Raw genomic sequence first — 14,738 nt, 5'->3', positions numbered from 1 at the left:
CAAAGGCGAGATAGGGTGAGGACAGGGACTCTGCATCAGTTCTCACTGCAGATAATCGAGAGACTGAGGGTAGAGTGAGGACGGGGGTGGAGCAAGGCTTGGCTCCTGTTGATCCTTGCCTGTATCTCCCTGGCCATGCCCCCACCCCCACTTCCTTATTTCTAAAGAGTAGGAGACAGCTGTGTCTGCCCATGGGAAGTGGGGTCTGGGACTTTGTGCCTTAGGGGAAAGGGTTTCAGGGTGGTCCTGGTGTTCCTGGCTGAGGGCTCCTAATCCCATCCTTGCCTGCTTCTTACCCAAGGCCTTAGTGCTCAGAGGTGCATGGTGGGTGTTAAGGCCCACCCCCGCCAGGTGTAACCAGCAGTAAGCTGGGGAGTGACCTGGAGGGGGTACTGTTTGCGGAACAGCTGTCCCTCGATTCTCAGCCACTGGCTCTGATCCGATTAATCCACGGCTTTTGCTGTTCCTAGCCAAGCTGGATGTCTCTGTCTCAAGTCCGTCCTCCTCCCTGGTATTGGGGAGAATGCCCTCAGAAGACAGGCCTCACCCCTTCCCTGCCCTGGGTTGGGAGTCAGGACTCCAGGACTCTCTTCCTACTGACTCACAGCACCACCACAGCCAAGCCCTAGCGTGCCTCAGTTTCCCTCTGTGTCACAAGGAAATAGCTGTCTTTTCCCCTGGCCTGAAGGAAGCTGTGAATCAAGGACAGGGGACTCAGCTTTGGCTGGGAAGGCCAGGGGACTGGGTGGACTAAAGAGAAAGACATTGGGATGGTGGCAATCCTTGAAAACCTCAAACCATCTAAACTGCCTCCCTGCTGAGGGCTGAAAAACAGGAAGGGACTGGCTGTCCCTCTTAATCTAGGGCTGATGTAATCCCCAGATCACAGCTTACTTTGATCCTGAGAGACCCTAAAACTTACCCTCTGAGGGGCTTTAGGATTGCCTGTGGTACAGGGTCAAATAGGAGAGGTGCTGACTAGGGTCTCAGTTCTGCGCCCCCCGCCCCCCACCTCCACACATCCTGGGTGCTCACAGAAGCCATCTGCCAAGGACTGGGTGCTCCTATTGACAGTTCCTGAGGAGCCAGGTCTGGCTTCAAGGTCACCGGCATGTGGGTGTTGGGGTCCTCAATCCAGTCTGGAGGGAGCAGGGGCCGGCTGGGCTGGGCTGCTGTGAGAGGCCCCAGGGCTGCGTGGTGTGGGGTCCCTGGGCCAGGCCAGTTGTGGCCCGGCTGGGGGAGGAGCTGCCTGTTTGTTGATGCTAGGCCTGGGCCCCAGCCAGGGCAAACACAGCTCAGAGGCCTTTCGTGCCACCTGCCGAATCTCCCAGCCCAGCCTGAGGTAGCCGGACAGCTGGCCGTCTTTACGGGGCTCCGAGAGGTACCAGGCACCTTCTCCCAGAGGCTGGAGGGAATGTCTGTTCACGCAGCTGCAGTGCTGGGGGCAGCCACCTGGAGTGGAAGATGGTGGGGAGCTTTATCTCAACCTGTGGCCCAGCCTCCTACCTCCAAGCCCCCATCTCCAGAAACTGACACACAGCCCCAAGAAACTGCCAAACACATGAGGCAGAATGGAGGGTCCCAGGATCACTCAGGCCCTTCTTCCAGGGTCCTGGCAGCCCTTTGCTCTGCTCTTCCCTCTTTAGTCACGTCTTCTCAGCCTCCAGCTAGGCAGCCTCCTCTCAGCTTGCCAGCACGTCCCATGGCACGTTGGCTACACAGCATCCCAAGACTGTTTTACCATGAGACCCCATCTTCATCTTCAACTCAGTCCTCTTCAGAGCCTAGCATCTGTATTCACTGATTCCTCCGACACACTGCAGGCACCTGCCTCACACCCAGACAGCCTCCCTGACACCCTCCCAACCTCCTCCTCTTCCCAGCTGGCCTCTTCACTTCCTCCACTGCCCAGCTGGCCACACTCTTTCCTGCTGTTCCAAGAACATGCCAGCCTTCACTTCCCTGTACCTCTGCAGTCCTGGTCCCCCATCCTGTCCCACGTCCTTGGCAAACTCTCACTTGTCCCTCAGTAGCCAAATGAAGGATCACCTCTGAGTCCCCAGGAAGAGCCAGCTCTTTCTTCCTCCACCGACTGCAGCAGCTCTTGCCACCCCGCCACACAGCCGCAGCCCCAGTGTCTCCAAGCACTCTGTGTGGGTCCTTGAGGCAGGAAAGCTCCTGCCAGGTTAGAGTGTGCAGATCAGGAAAAGCCTGATGGAGAAGCAATCTGTGGGCTTGGCTCTGCCAAGGGGAAGAAAGACACCTGCCAGGGTAGGGAAGAGAGGGCATGGTGGAGAGAAGGAAGAGCTTAGCCACAGGGAACGTGAATGAGTATGAGATTAGCACTGATAGGCGGAGGGCTGTGTGCAGGGCAAGACCCTTGGCCTGGAGTCATGTTGGGGGCTTTCAAGGCCTTAGAGGAGAGGGTGGTTTTCACCTCCACACCCCAGGGTTGAGGACCCACACTTACAGCTCCTGACTACACTCTGCCCAGCTTGATGTCTGAGAGGCTCCCCTTTGGGCCCAAACAGGGGTTTAGGGCTGTGGAAGTCTAGAGCGGACCCATAGGCAAACCCTCCTGTCTGGTTCTCCCCTGGCCTGCATCCACAGAGCTCGTGACCTTCTGGCTAGAGCCTGTCCCCACAGCCCTGGAGGGCCCGCCTCTCTCCCCCGAGACCTGGCCCCTAGCTTCTTTGGCCACTGAAGCGGCTTAATGAGCCCAGATCACGTGGGCCCCCCATGCCTGTGGGGAGGGCCCAAGCCCCCAGTGGCCACCCGACCAGGCCCTGACGTCAGCAGCATTAACCGTTCACCAGGCCTGTTTAATCTCTGTTCCATGGCTGGGCCAGGTTCGCTCTGCCAGAGTCAGAGTCAAAGGCCGTGAAGCCCCCCAGGGGTACCTTGGCGTTGAGGTCAGCAGGGATGGCGGTGACTGGAGGTGCCCATAATAAACGCCCCCTTCCTATAAGACGAGGGTGCGGCCACATGTTGACTCTGGACCAGCTCTCTGATCCTCTGCCCTGGACTGTGAATCAGGCACTGGGCATCCATTGATCCTGCTCGCTAGGGTATAATTTACACTGGTGTGGTAAGTGAGGCTGAGGAGGCTTCCATCCAGGAGACTTGGCCCTCTCTCTCCACTTGATGGCCATGAACAGGGCAGCTGGAGGCCAGGCAGAATCCCCAGTCCGTGGGATCCAAGAATAGCAGCTCAGAATCCCAGCCCTAGGGTCAGGACCTGGAGTGTGGGGTCCAGCGCCTCCATGGTATTTGGCCTCTTCTCTGTCTCTTGCCAAGGAAGCCTGGGTAGCTCATCACCTTCCTTCTGAGACAAGGTGGCTAGGCAGACTTCCTCATGAGCCCAGCTCTCCCGACAGCTTCCTCTGTCTCAAGTCTGCCTCCTCCAGCCTTTCAAAGCTTTCTGTCTTCCGCCTTGCTCCTCCCCATGAAATCCCACCATCACCCTCCCCTGCCCCACCTCACTCCAGTAAATTGATTGGGCAGAGGGTCCTTAGCAGGGATGAGCAGCCCAGCTCAGCCAGGCCCCAAACCACCCAGTGGAATCCTGAAACACTGGCCCGAGCCCCATCCTCCCCCTCAGGCCTCTGAGCAGCACCAGAACGGCTGCCCACATGTGTCCTGGGCTCCCTAACCTATCCAGTGTCCCCCCACCTCCACCCCACACTCAGGCCCGCGCATGCTCACTCTCCCCTTCTAGCCCCACGCAGGCTCACTGTGCCACTTCCACCTGGACATTGAGGACGCTGCCGGCATGCTGCCTTCTGCCCAGTCCCAGGGATCTGTCTGACTCCTGGATCTCTCCCCAAGGTGGCCACAGGTCCAGAAAACTCAGTCCTCTCAACACTCCTTTGCAACCCCAGCTTGGTGGGGGCATCACATGCACTTGATCACCGTACAAATTCAGACCCTTGTCACTGAGTCCCCCTCCTTGCAGATGTTGGTCCTCTGGCGTGATGACATAGATCTCTTCCTCATGGAGCCTCCCAGCCCCACTCCTCTCATCCCCCCATGCCTAGCCTCCAGGAAAAATGTGTGTCCCTATATACATGCTTTTATGAAAATTTTTATGATTATGTTTTCCAGAAACAGATTTGGAAAATAGCATTGATGATTTCACTCCCATTAAAGCCAAGAACGTGAACGTGTGAAAGCGATAGTCGCTCAGTCGTGTCCAGCTCTCTGCGATCCCACGGACTGTAGCCTGCCAGGTGTCTCTGTCCATGGGATTCTGCAAGCAAGAATACTGGGGGGTTGCCATGTCCTTCTCCAGGGGATCATGGCAACCCAGGGATCGAACCCGGGTCTCCTCTATATAACACTATAAATACTGTTTTAGGTATAAATAAAACACTTAAGCTTAAAGTAGGACTTCCCAGGTGGTCCTAGTGGTAAAGAACCCACCTGCTGATGTGGAACCATAGATGCAGGTTCGATCCCTGGATTGTGACATAAGAGACGCAGGTTCGATCTCTGGGTCGGGAAGATCCCCTGGAGGAGGACATGGCAACCCACTCCAGCATTCTTGCCAGGAGAATCCCATGGACAGAGGAGCCTGGTGGGCTACAGCCCATAGGGTTGCAAAGAGTCAGACACGACTGAAGCAACAAGCTTAAAGTAATGTTGCAAATTTTAATATGCTTACTTTTGACTTATTTGACATTTCTTCAACTACTTTAATGTTCTGTTAAAAAAAATTAACCTTTAAAATTACATGAAAGCATATATGATAGGAGTGGACATTTTTCCTTTTGCTTCAGGGTCCAATATGGTTCCACCAGGCTCTCTTGGATCTTGTCTTGATGAAAAATTTTGATATTCTATTCATTATGGATTTTTGCAGGTAATTTTGATTTTTGATTTTTGAAAGTACTGCATTAATATTTATCTTGATTACTGAGATTTTTTTTAGCACCACCTTAAGTTTTACATCTGAGGTGAGTGCCTCATTTGCCTCACCCTAATCTCAGCCCTGTGATTATATCCTAGCTTCAAGGGCTTCCTGGACCCATCGTCTTCTGGAGGAAGCACAGGCCCTTGGGCTGGTGGGTGGCACCTGTCCAGCCTTCCTGCTGCTTATTCTTCCATCTTCCCTTCCCTGCTCCTGCTCCACGCAACTCCTGTGACCCAAAAGCCCACATTCCTGGGCCATTTACACCCTACTGTCCATGCCAGAATGAGCTTCCAGCTCACAACCCCTTCTTGATCCAAGATTGTCCTTGTGAACATTTCCCATGGCCCCTTTATCCCCTCAGTCCCTCTCAGGACACCCAAATTGATCCCATGCCCCCAAGAGTGCCCCCTGGCATGCCGGGTCAGCTGCTTCTTTCTGGAAAGAACCATCTCCCCACTCACATCCAGTCCAGCACGGGGCATTGAATAAACGTGCATGGTTCATGATCATTAACTCTCCCCTTCCCCCCCAAGAAAGGACAACCAGGGCCTGAGGCAAAGGTTTATTGCTAAGTTTGTGTATCTAGCTGAAGGGAGTGCAAATTATGCCCTGGCCTTGTTAGAGGGATGTTCCTTGCCCTTGACTACAGCACGGGCTATGGCCCATGGGCTTCAGCAAGGACTAGGTACTGATGAGGAAGTGGGGAGCAGGGGTAAGGGGACATGGGCTTTTGTCCCTGATGGTTCAGGCATGGCTTTATTTTTTTCCTACCAGGGCCCTGAATGGGAAGGGTGAGAGAAGCTGCTGGCAGGGACAAGGGGGTCACATGGATTTGCTTTTGACCCTACCTGAGGCAGACCCCTCTGGGCACAATCTGGGCCTCCTTCCGGTCTCAAATCCTCTGCCTGGGGGTGATCGATGGAACCCGGACTCTGCTCCCAGCCACCCCTCAGGACAGTTTGACCATTGGCCACAACTGGTGTCAACAGTACCCTCCCTCGACAGAGTGGCTGACCTGGAGTGCTGTGGGGTGGAGAGGAGTGGGACATGACTCTGGTGTCCAAGGACAGCGTGGGCAGAGCCTCTGAGGGGAGGGGTTAGGGTCCGGGAAGTTTCCAGCTTGAGTCTCTTCCTGGTACCAGGAGCCCCCAGGCTTGCCCTGACTCACTAAGTCGTCTCCGTACAAGCTGCACAGGCCAGAGCTGGCTTGGACTTTGGACTCCTGAATCTGCTGGGTGGGGCAGTCACTGGCCACTGGGCAGATGGGCATCAGACCCTGACACATGGAGGTGGTAAGGCTAGAATGGGCTGATGGTAAGCAGCAGGCTTGCTCAGAGGAGGGTTCCATGCCTGCCCCCTGCCCTTCATAAAGCTCTGGGAGGGAGGGCTGTTTGCTGAACCCAGACTCACCAGGTGAGTCATGGGCCTCCTGGGGCAGAAGAGAGGCAGGAGATTGGTCAGTGGGGGTACTGCTGAGTCACCGTGAGCTGTAGCTGCCCCAAGTCCTGCTTGCTTCTAGCTGGGGCTGGCTGTGGTAGGTCTGGGAGGCCAGTGCAGCCAGGCCGTGAAGGGCAGTGCTGGGGTGGCTGGGGGCATTGGACTCTCGGAGGCCTGGGAATCCTGGGAGCCACGAGGGAGGGTTATACGGCCTCAAGGCTAGCAGGATTTAGGGCTTTGAGTGTGTGGCTGGTGGGGCCACAGGCTGGGGCCCAGGAGTCCTGGGGACTGATAGGGTCATGTGCATTGGGGCTACAAGGTGTCAAGGGCTGCAGGGTCTTAGGGGACGCATGAGCTCAGGCACCTGTGAAGAGAAGAAGGAACAGAGTCAGCATCCCTAAGCACCAACAGATGGAGATGGGCGTGGAAGCAATGCCCTAGCTGAGTGACTGGGGCGGAGTCAAAAGAGTTAGTGGGTGGGGCTTGTGAGCCAGGGGCGGGGCCTATGGCCATAGGGGTGGAGCCTGAGGAGCCAGAGTGGGACCCGGAAGCGGAAGGGTCAGAAAGTCCGGGGACCAGACGCCAGGGAGTGGAGTGGATCTGGAAAGCTGGGGAGGGGCCTGCAGATGGGATGAGGAGCTGGGGATGGGGCCCCCGGCGGGCACTGAGATCAAGAGGCAAGACAGAGGAGCATCCCGGCCCGCGGGGGAGCCACCTCAGAAGAGCCCGCAGTCTTTGAGGTTCTCCTTGATGATGATGTCGGTAACAGCGTCGAAGACAAACTTGACGTTCTGCGTGTCGGTGGCGCATGTCATGTGGGAATAGATCTCTTTCACGTCGCGTCGCATGTTGAGCTCGAGGAATTGCACCTTGATGTAATTGCCGGCGTCCTCATACGTGTTGGGCCCTGGCAGGGGAGGGGTGGGGGGCTCTCAGTCCCTGCTACGAAGCCTCCCCGCGGCGGTGGGAGGAGCTCAGACCGAGAGAGTGGCTTTGGAGCGCCGCCCGGTGGCAGGCCGAGGGTCTCACCGTTGTAGTCCGGAAAGCAGATACTAAGGTGCGCCTTTTTGATCTTCTCCGAGAAGACGTCCTTCTTGTTGAGGAAGAGCACGATGGACGTAGTGGCGAAGTAGCGGTGGTTGCAGATACTGTTGAACAGGTGCAGGCTCTCGTGCATGCGGTTCTGAGGAGGGCAGAGGCTGTCGGGCACCGGGGGACAGGGGTCGCCACCCCCCTCCACCTGACTGCGACTGACTGGCCGACCCCAGCCTGCTCTCTGAGCTCCGGGTCCCCACTCAGACAGCTCCAAGACTCTCCTTCTCCTCCCACTCACCCACCCTCCCTCATCTCCTGATGAGGAGGCTGCCTCGTCTCCTGCAGAGGGCTCTGGGACGAACACCCTCTCTCAGATGCTCCCCGCGCCCGCCTGCAGCGCCGGCTCCCCTTCCTCCTCTCCCCCTCCCCGCTCAGTCGGCCAGGCCCGGCTGGACGCTCACCACTTCGTCATCCTCCACCAGCACCATGTCGTAGGCGCTCAGCGCCGCAATGAAGATGATGCAGGTCACCCCCTCGAAGCAGTGGATCCACTTCTTGCGCTCTGAGCGCTGCCCGCCCACATCGAACATCCTGCGGGGCCGTGAGCACCGGAAACCCGGGCATCAAGTCCCCCGGAGACGCCCACGGGCATCCCCTGGCTTCCTAATGCTGGCTGGGAAGTACCCAGATGGGCCTGGCATCTGGAGGGGCCGGACTTCTCTGCCGGCGGGGTGTTGGAGAAGTGGCAGGGTCTCTAGAAGGGCTGGGACCTCTGCGACCAACAGGCCTCGGGCAGTGAAGTTGGGGGAAGGCCTCCCCACTCCAGAGCAGGAGTCAGGGCTCAGTGTCCTACCGAAAGTTGAGGTCCTTGAAGGAGAACTGCGTCTCAATGATACCCGTGGTCTTGACACGTGAGCGCAGCACATCCTGTTCCGTGGGCACGTAGCCCGGGGTTACTAGGCGCTCCAGGTCTGAGAGATAGCTGTGGGAGATACGGGGTGTGGGTAGGGTTGGGTGGAGGGATGTGCCAGGGCCCTGCCTGCCCCTCACCCCTGCACCTGGCCTGTGCTCTCACTAGCCAGCAGAGTCGTTGAGCTGGTACTCCGAGGCTCGCTCGAAACAGGCCTGGATGCCGGAGTCCTTCCACAGCCGCTGGATGATATCTGACATCTCCTTGGGCATCGTACCCTCCTCGATGGTGTCTGCCATGTGCATCAGCTTCCGGGCATCATCCTGAGGGCAGGGGAGTGGTTGGTGGAACCAGGGGCTGGGGCCCAGCCTTGGATCCCCAGAAGCCCTGTTCAGCTAGTCTCTTGGCACACCTGGCGCGCAGAGTCTCCATACTGGATGTTGAGCGTGGTCATGGCACGCACGATGGCCAGGATGGACTGGAGCGTGTTGCCATAGATGATGGCAATGAACTCGAGACACTCTTCCAGTGAGTACCCGTCCTGGTGGATAATCCTACAGCCACAGGAGCCGGGTCAGCACCTCTTGGGTAGGTGGGGGATCAGACCTCCAGAGCGCGCCCACCCCCAGGGCCTCGGTAGGGCAGGGGCACCACCCACCCCCAGGGCCTCAGGTAGGGTAGGGGCACTCACTTCATCTGCTTGACAATGGTACTCTTCCCGGATTCACCGGCACCTGGATTGGAATGGAAACCCGGCCTCGGAGATCCGCAGACCGCACTGTCCCCTCTATCCCACCTGTTTCCCTACCACACTCCCAAAATAACGTCCTAATGCTCCGGCAGCAAAACCTAAATGTCAGGAGTGACCAAAGAGGGCTGACGAGGCTAATGGACAACCTCAACTCTGTCCTGGAGCCTCCAACACCTTGTAGGCTGTCTTATTTTTCGGAGGCCAAAAATAAAGAAACCTGGAGCTCCACCTTGTGGACGGTTCTGGTACTACATGCATCGGATTATTTGAGCCAGGTCAACCCCTGCTTTTCCACCTGGGGTGGAAGGGAGTGACCCCAAGAGGCTCAGAGAGAATTAGCACGTTTTGCTGGGGGAGAAGACAGAGCTGACAGTCCTTCTGAGCCTGCTCTCGTGTGTGTGTCGGGCACAGTTAATGGGATTTCTGGCTTAGCCTGTCTTTCCTGGGGTACTCTGGTTTGGTCTCTACACACATTCACCTGTCTGGCTGAACCCTGGACAGCCTTGGTGAAGCCTGAGGTGCCTTCTCAAAGCAGTTCCTTCCTTCGGTGGTGGTGGCAGGAGGAAGTACTAGATCAGTCCTATCTCCCCTCACTACCCATGGGACCAAGTATCTATTCTCCGCTGGGCCTTAGTAGCCCTCTACACCTTTCAGTTGTCCTGCAGGTCTGCCGGCAATGAAGCTCTGGAAACAGGGCCACTGTGTGTGGACCTGGGAGGTCCTGGAAGCTACCTACTGTCAGGAGGACTGTAACCTCCTTCCCAAGGCAGCAGCCTTGTTGTGGTGCTCCCAATGAGGCCCCTGGCTTCTGAGCCCTGCCCAGCAGGCCCGTCAAGCTAAAGGCTGCAGTTTGAGGGAACATAGCCTGGGCAAAAGTGGGCCTTGAACACACGTCTCTCAAAAAAGTGTGATTGGCACACACATCTTGGGAGGGGAGGTTGCCTGAGGTTTGAGCCCTCCAGAGAGGGTTTCTGTGGGATACCTAGCCTTAGGGAGCCAAAAGTATCACCCATCAGGCCTGGTCTTGCTTGGCCTGGGCTCCACTCTGTTGCTAGGCTGTAGGCTCATTCTGTTTCCCAAATCACACCTGCTTCACAGAAGGGCCACCTGCCTGCCCCCAGGCCTCTGACTGGCAGATGTGGCCCCTCCTCAGCCCACCCCCTTACCCAGAAGCAGCAGTTTCACGGTTCGAGCATCTTTCTCAGCATCTTCTTTCAGCTTCTTTTCCAGCTCCCTTGAGTGCTTCTCCTCAGCGCTGGCCCCAGCCCCCATGGTCCTGGCAGGAGGTGAAGGAGGAGGGCCGTGAGTTGGTTCTTCCGGATGGAGGGGTTCCCCAGAGCCAGGCTCAGGCTAGCCTCTGGCCTCCCCGGACACCCTTCTGACCCCTGAACTGGGAATCCAATGGCTGTCTGCAGATCTGTGCAGGGCCTGGTGGGGCTGCTTAGTAGGATTTGGGGGTTGTTGGTATCTAAGAGCCAATCAGAGACAAGGACAGGTGAATCCAGCTCAGCCCCCAGCCCTCCTAATCAGGCTGGCATAGCCCCAATCCCTCAACTGCTGACTCTGCACCCCCCTCTCTGCCGCTCCCCAAACCCTCTGGGAGAGACCCTGGAGGTAGTCCAGCCCTTGCTCCAAAGCAGGGGGACAAGTTCTGGGGGGGTTCAGGCTCAGAAAGGGGAAGAGAGGGCCTCAGTTCTGGGGGTGGGGGTAATGAGGGGTGGGCCTGGGAGCAGGGAGGAGGAGAAGCCTGCAAGGAGCACCTGCCCGCTGCCTAGTACTGGGCTCAGCACTGCTCCTTGCCGAGCTCACAGCAGCCTGGCGGATGCCCCACATCCCTGCACCGATGAGGAAGCGGAGGCTCAGAGGATCACACGGCAGGAGGTGGTTGAGAAGGGCCGGTGACTCCAGGCCAGGGTTCCATGCTCAGCAGGGAGTCAGGAAGGAAATGTGGACATTGCATTTGCCCTGTGCCAAGGGCTGGATCCAACCCGGGTGAGGCCTCTCCCTGGCTCCATGATTCATACAGACTTGGGTGGGTGTGCGTGTATCCTGTACTGGTGTCAAGCAAGGCAATGACATATGTTTGTGTATACCTGTGTGTAAACATGTGCCTGTGGTTTCATGAGTATAAGTGTATGTCTGTGCTTGCCTGTTTGTGTACCACGTGTGTGTGTGCATGGATGCTTTGGTGCACTTCTCATGTGTGTGTTTATATGTGTACTTTGCTACGCTTATGTGGGTTAATGTTGCATGTGTGTGAATGTATAAGCGCATGCACATGTGAAATGCGTGTGTGTGGATTTGCCTGTGTGCACGTATCTGCCTGTATGTGTGCACACTTGCACGTGTGTGTACCCATAAACTTGAGGTCAGCAGTCTGACCTGCAGAGGTGGCCAGGGTCTTCCAGGGAATATCTTGCAGGCCTGTTATCAGATGGGAACACTGAGTCTCAGAGCAGGTCTGGCATTCCCAGGGGAGGAGGGGATGAGCCCCACTCCTCTTCTGTCCCCTGTGGGTGCTCTGGGAGCTGTCAGGGGTATCTCCAGGGCATGCCTGCCTCTGCTTAGGGGTTAGATGTCTGTGAGGTTCGGATGGGACAGGGTGTGCTCCTAAGTGGGAGTGGTTCAGCTGAGCAAGTGGTGTTGAGTTGCAGCCTCTGGAGTTTTGCCACCTCCCATGAGAAGACTCAGATCCTGGGCTCTCAGCCCCCTCCCGGCTGGACTCCCCAGAAAACTTGCTGCCTTAGCACTCAGCTCTTGCAGATGCAAGGCTGCCAGGGCCCCATATTCTGAGCACTGAAGACTGTCCCTAGTGTGGGGCAAGCTGAACAGGCACACATAAATCAATGAAGTTAGAACACCCTCACACCACACACAAAAATAAACTCAAAGTCACTTAAACACTTATGTGTAAGACAGGACACCATCAAACACCTAGAAGGGAATGTATGCAAAACAGTCCGACATAAATTGTACCAGTATTTTCTCAGGTCAGTCTCTGGAGGCAATAGAAATAAAAGCAAAGATGAACAAATGGGACCTAATCAAACTTAAAAGCTTTTGCACCTCAAAGGAAACCATTAACAAAATGAAAAGACAACCTAAGGAATGGGAGAAAATATTTGCAAATGATGACTGACAATGATGTCTTAATTTCCAAAATATGCAAAAAGCTGATGCAACTCAACAACAAAAAAGCAAATAATCCAATCAAAACATGGACAGAAGAACTAGACATTTCTCCAAAGAAGACATACAGATGGCCGACAGGCATATGAAAAAATGCTCAACACTGTTAATTATTACAGAAATGCAAATTAAAACTACAATGAGGTACCACTTCACACTCATCAGAATGGCCATCATTAAGAAGTTGATAAATAATGAATGCTGGACAGAGTGTGGAGAAAAGGGAACCCTCCTACACTGTTGGGAGGCATGTAAGTTGGTACAGCCACGATGGAGAACAGTATGGAGGTTCCTCAAAAAACTAAAAAGAGTTGCCATATGATCCAGCAATCCCACTCCTAGGCATATATCTGTAGAAAACTGTAATTCAAAAGGATACATGCACCCATATATTCATAGCAGCACTATTCACAATGGCCAAGAAACAACCTAGACGTCCATCAACAGATGAAGGGATACAGAGGCTGTGGCAGGAAAACACACTGGATACTACTCAGCCCCAAAAATCAATGAAATAATGCCATTTGCTGCAGCACAGACGGAACTAGAGATTGTAGCACCAAGTGAAGCAAGTCAGAAAGAGGAAGGCGAATACCGTATGATGCCACTCACATGTGGAATCTAAAATACGACACAAGTGAGCTTTTCCAAAACAGAAGCAGACTCACAGACACAGAGAACAGACTGTGGTTGCTAAGGGGGAGCGGTGTGGGAGAGGGATGGAGTGGCAATTTGCAATTAGCAGATGCAAACTATTATATATAGGGTGCATAAACAGTAAGGTCCTACTGTATACCACAGGGAACTAAATTCAATACTTTTTGATAAGCCATACCAGAAAAGAATATTTGAAAAGAATGTATAAATATATGTATAACTGAAGCACTTTGCTGCACAGCAGAAATAAGCACACTATAAATCAACTATACTTGAATTAAAAACTTAACACACACACACACACAACACACACTGACCCTAAACATGTAGGAAGTAGACACTGGTTCTGTGAGCTGGGAGCTGGTGGCTGCAACATCCGCCCTGCTGGGTGAGGGGAGATCCGTTCGGGAGCAATAGATTATTTGCGCCACCTTCAACTTTTAGGTTCCATCTGTCTTCTACCCCAGCACCATGCTGCAAGTGGGCCCTGGGAGTCTCTGCAGCCTGTACACACTGCCCAGGGGGGTTGGGGTGGTACAGGGGCCCAGGTGTGTGAAACCAACAAAAACCTGCTTTCTACATATTGGCTTTGCTTAAAGTGGGACTATTCCACTGCCTCCTCGTCCCCACCTGGCTCCCCTTGCCTGCCAGGTATGGCCCTGAACCCTGCTGGATCCCTGAGCGTCCCTAGCTATTGGCTTCCCCTGCCAACACTCAGGGCTTCTCAGGTGGCTCAGTGGTAAAGAATCCACCTGCCAATGCAGGAGATACGGGTTCAATCCCTGGCTCAGGAAGATCCCCTGGAGAAGGAAATGGCAACCCACTCCAGAATTCTTGCCTGAAAAATCCCATAGACAGAGGAGCCTGGTGGGCTACAGCCCACAGGGTCGCAAAGAGAGTCGGACATGACTGAACATGCATGCACACCAAGGCTTGACTCATTAACTTTGGCCCAGGGCCCCCAGCCCCAGTTCCTCCTTTCCAGCAGATTCCCACTTATCCTGGTCTTCCCTGCCTCTGGACATTTGCTTGTGCTGGGCCCTCTGCTAAGAGCTGGCTGGAAGGAGACAGGAAGAATGGGAATTTTGTTGATTCTTGGGCCAGGGGCAGCTGTACTGTGAAGGCTGTGGCTTTGTCTTGCCAATTCTGAGTCTTGACTTCCTGGCAAGACACAAAGCCAGGTGAGAAAGCAGCGTGAGCAAACGATCAAATGGCTGAATGAATGAACGAAAGCTGATCTTGCAAAGGAGACCGTGGGGGAACTGGCGGTCAAGCCACATTAGTGGAGGACAAAATCTGGGTGTGGGCTGAACTCCCACCCTCCCTCCTGCGCCAAGGAGAACACCGAAGTCCAGTCCCAGAGCCAGTGTTTATTAGCAAGATGGAACCCAAGGGCAGGTGCGGCCGGGCAGCAGAGGGCTGCCAGGAGCCCCCAGCCCCCTACCCAACTGCCCCCAGAGCTATTTACACCCATCATCTGAAGTGGTGGGCAGAAGGGAGCCCTGGGGAGCCCCTGCAGGCCCCAGGCCTCTGCCATGGCCCTCTCCCACCTCAGTGCTACCTGAGCCTGGCCCCTCTGCTGTTCTCCCAGCCCCCGAGTCACAGTGGCACAGAAAAAGCGAAGAGGAGGTAGAGAGGCCAGGCAGGGTGGGAAGGAGGGGCTGGAGGGGCTACCCCACCCAGGCAGGTCTCCTCTTCTATCCCCAATAAATAGAGAATAAATACCCAGGAAAGGGCTGGCCTTGACTGAGTGCCCCTCTCCCAGGCAGGCGCTGGCATCCTGTGCCACCCCCTTCTTCCCTTCTCTGAGTGCATCTGAGCCCCCGCCCCCCACCCCCAGTCTCCAA

The 14,738-nt window shown here is 55.4% G+C and overlaps 1 protein-coding gene across 1 annotated transcript; it reads right to left on the bottom strand.

The window, feature by feature from the left end:
• Positions 1-7,065: 7,065 nt before the first annotated feature.
• Positions 7,066-10,317, bottom strand: GNAT1 (G protein subunit alpha transducin 1). The gene is made up of 8 exons (XM_052635715.1): positions 10,212-10,317; positions 8,986-9,028; positions 8,707-8,848; positions 8,460-8,617; positions 8,238-8,366; positions 7,846-7,975; positions 7,379-7,532; positions 7,066-7,256 (listed from the first exon to the last, which is right to left on the bottom strand). The coding sequence occupies exons 1-8, from the start codon at positions 10,315-10,317 to the stop codon at positions 7,066-7,068; spliced, it is 1,053 nt and encodes a 350-aa protein (XP_052491675.1).
• Positions 10,318-14,738: the final 4,421 nt, after the last annotated feature.

This window comes from Budorcas taxicolor, chromosome 1 (genome assembly GCF_023091745.1).
Source record: "Budorcas taxicolor isolate Tak-1 chromosome 1, Takin1.1, whole genome shotgun sequence".
Classification (NCBI taxonomy): Eukaryota; Metazoa; Chordata; class Mammalia; order Artiodactyla; family Bovidae; genus Budorcas; species Budorcas taxicolor.
This window is presented reverse-complemented; position numbering and strand designations above follow the sequence as displayed.

Excerpts from the sequence above, each read along its gene's own strand:
- GNAT1 (XM_052635715.1), bottom strand. The coding sequence starts at position 10,317 with ATGGGGGCTGGGGCCAGCGCTGAGGAGAAGCACTCAAGGGAGCTGGAA. Across the intron at positions 8,618-8,706 it reads ATGGAGACTCTGCGCGCCAG|GATGATGCCCGGAAGCTGAT; the intron begins GTGTGCCAAGAG and ends CCCTGCCCTCAG. Across the intron at positions 7,976-8,237 it reads TTCAAGGACCTCAACTTTCG|GATGTTCGATGTGGGCGGGC; the intron begins GTAGGACACTGA and ends ACGGCCCCGCAG.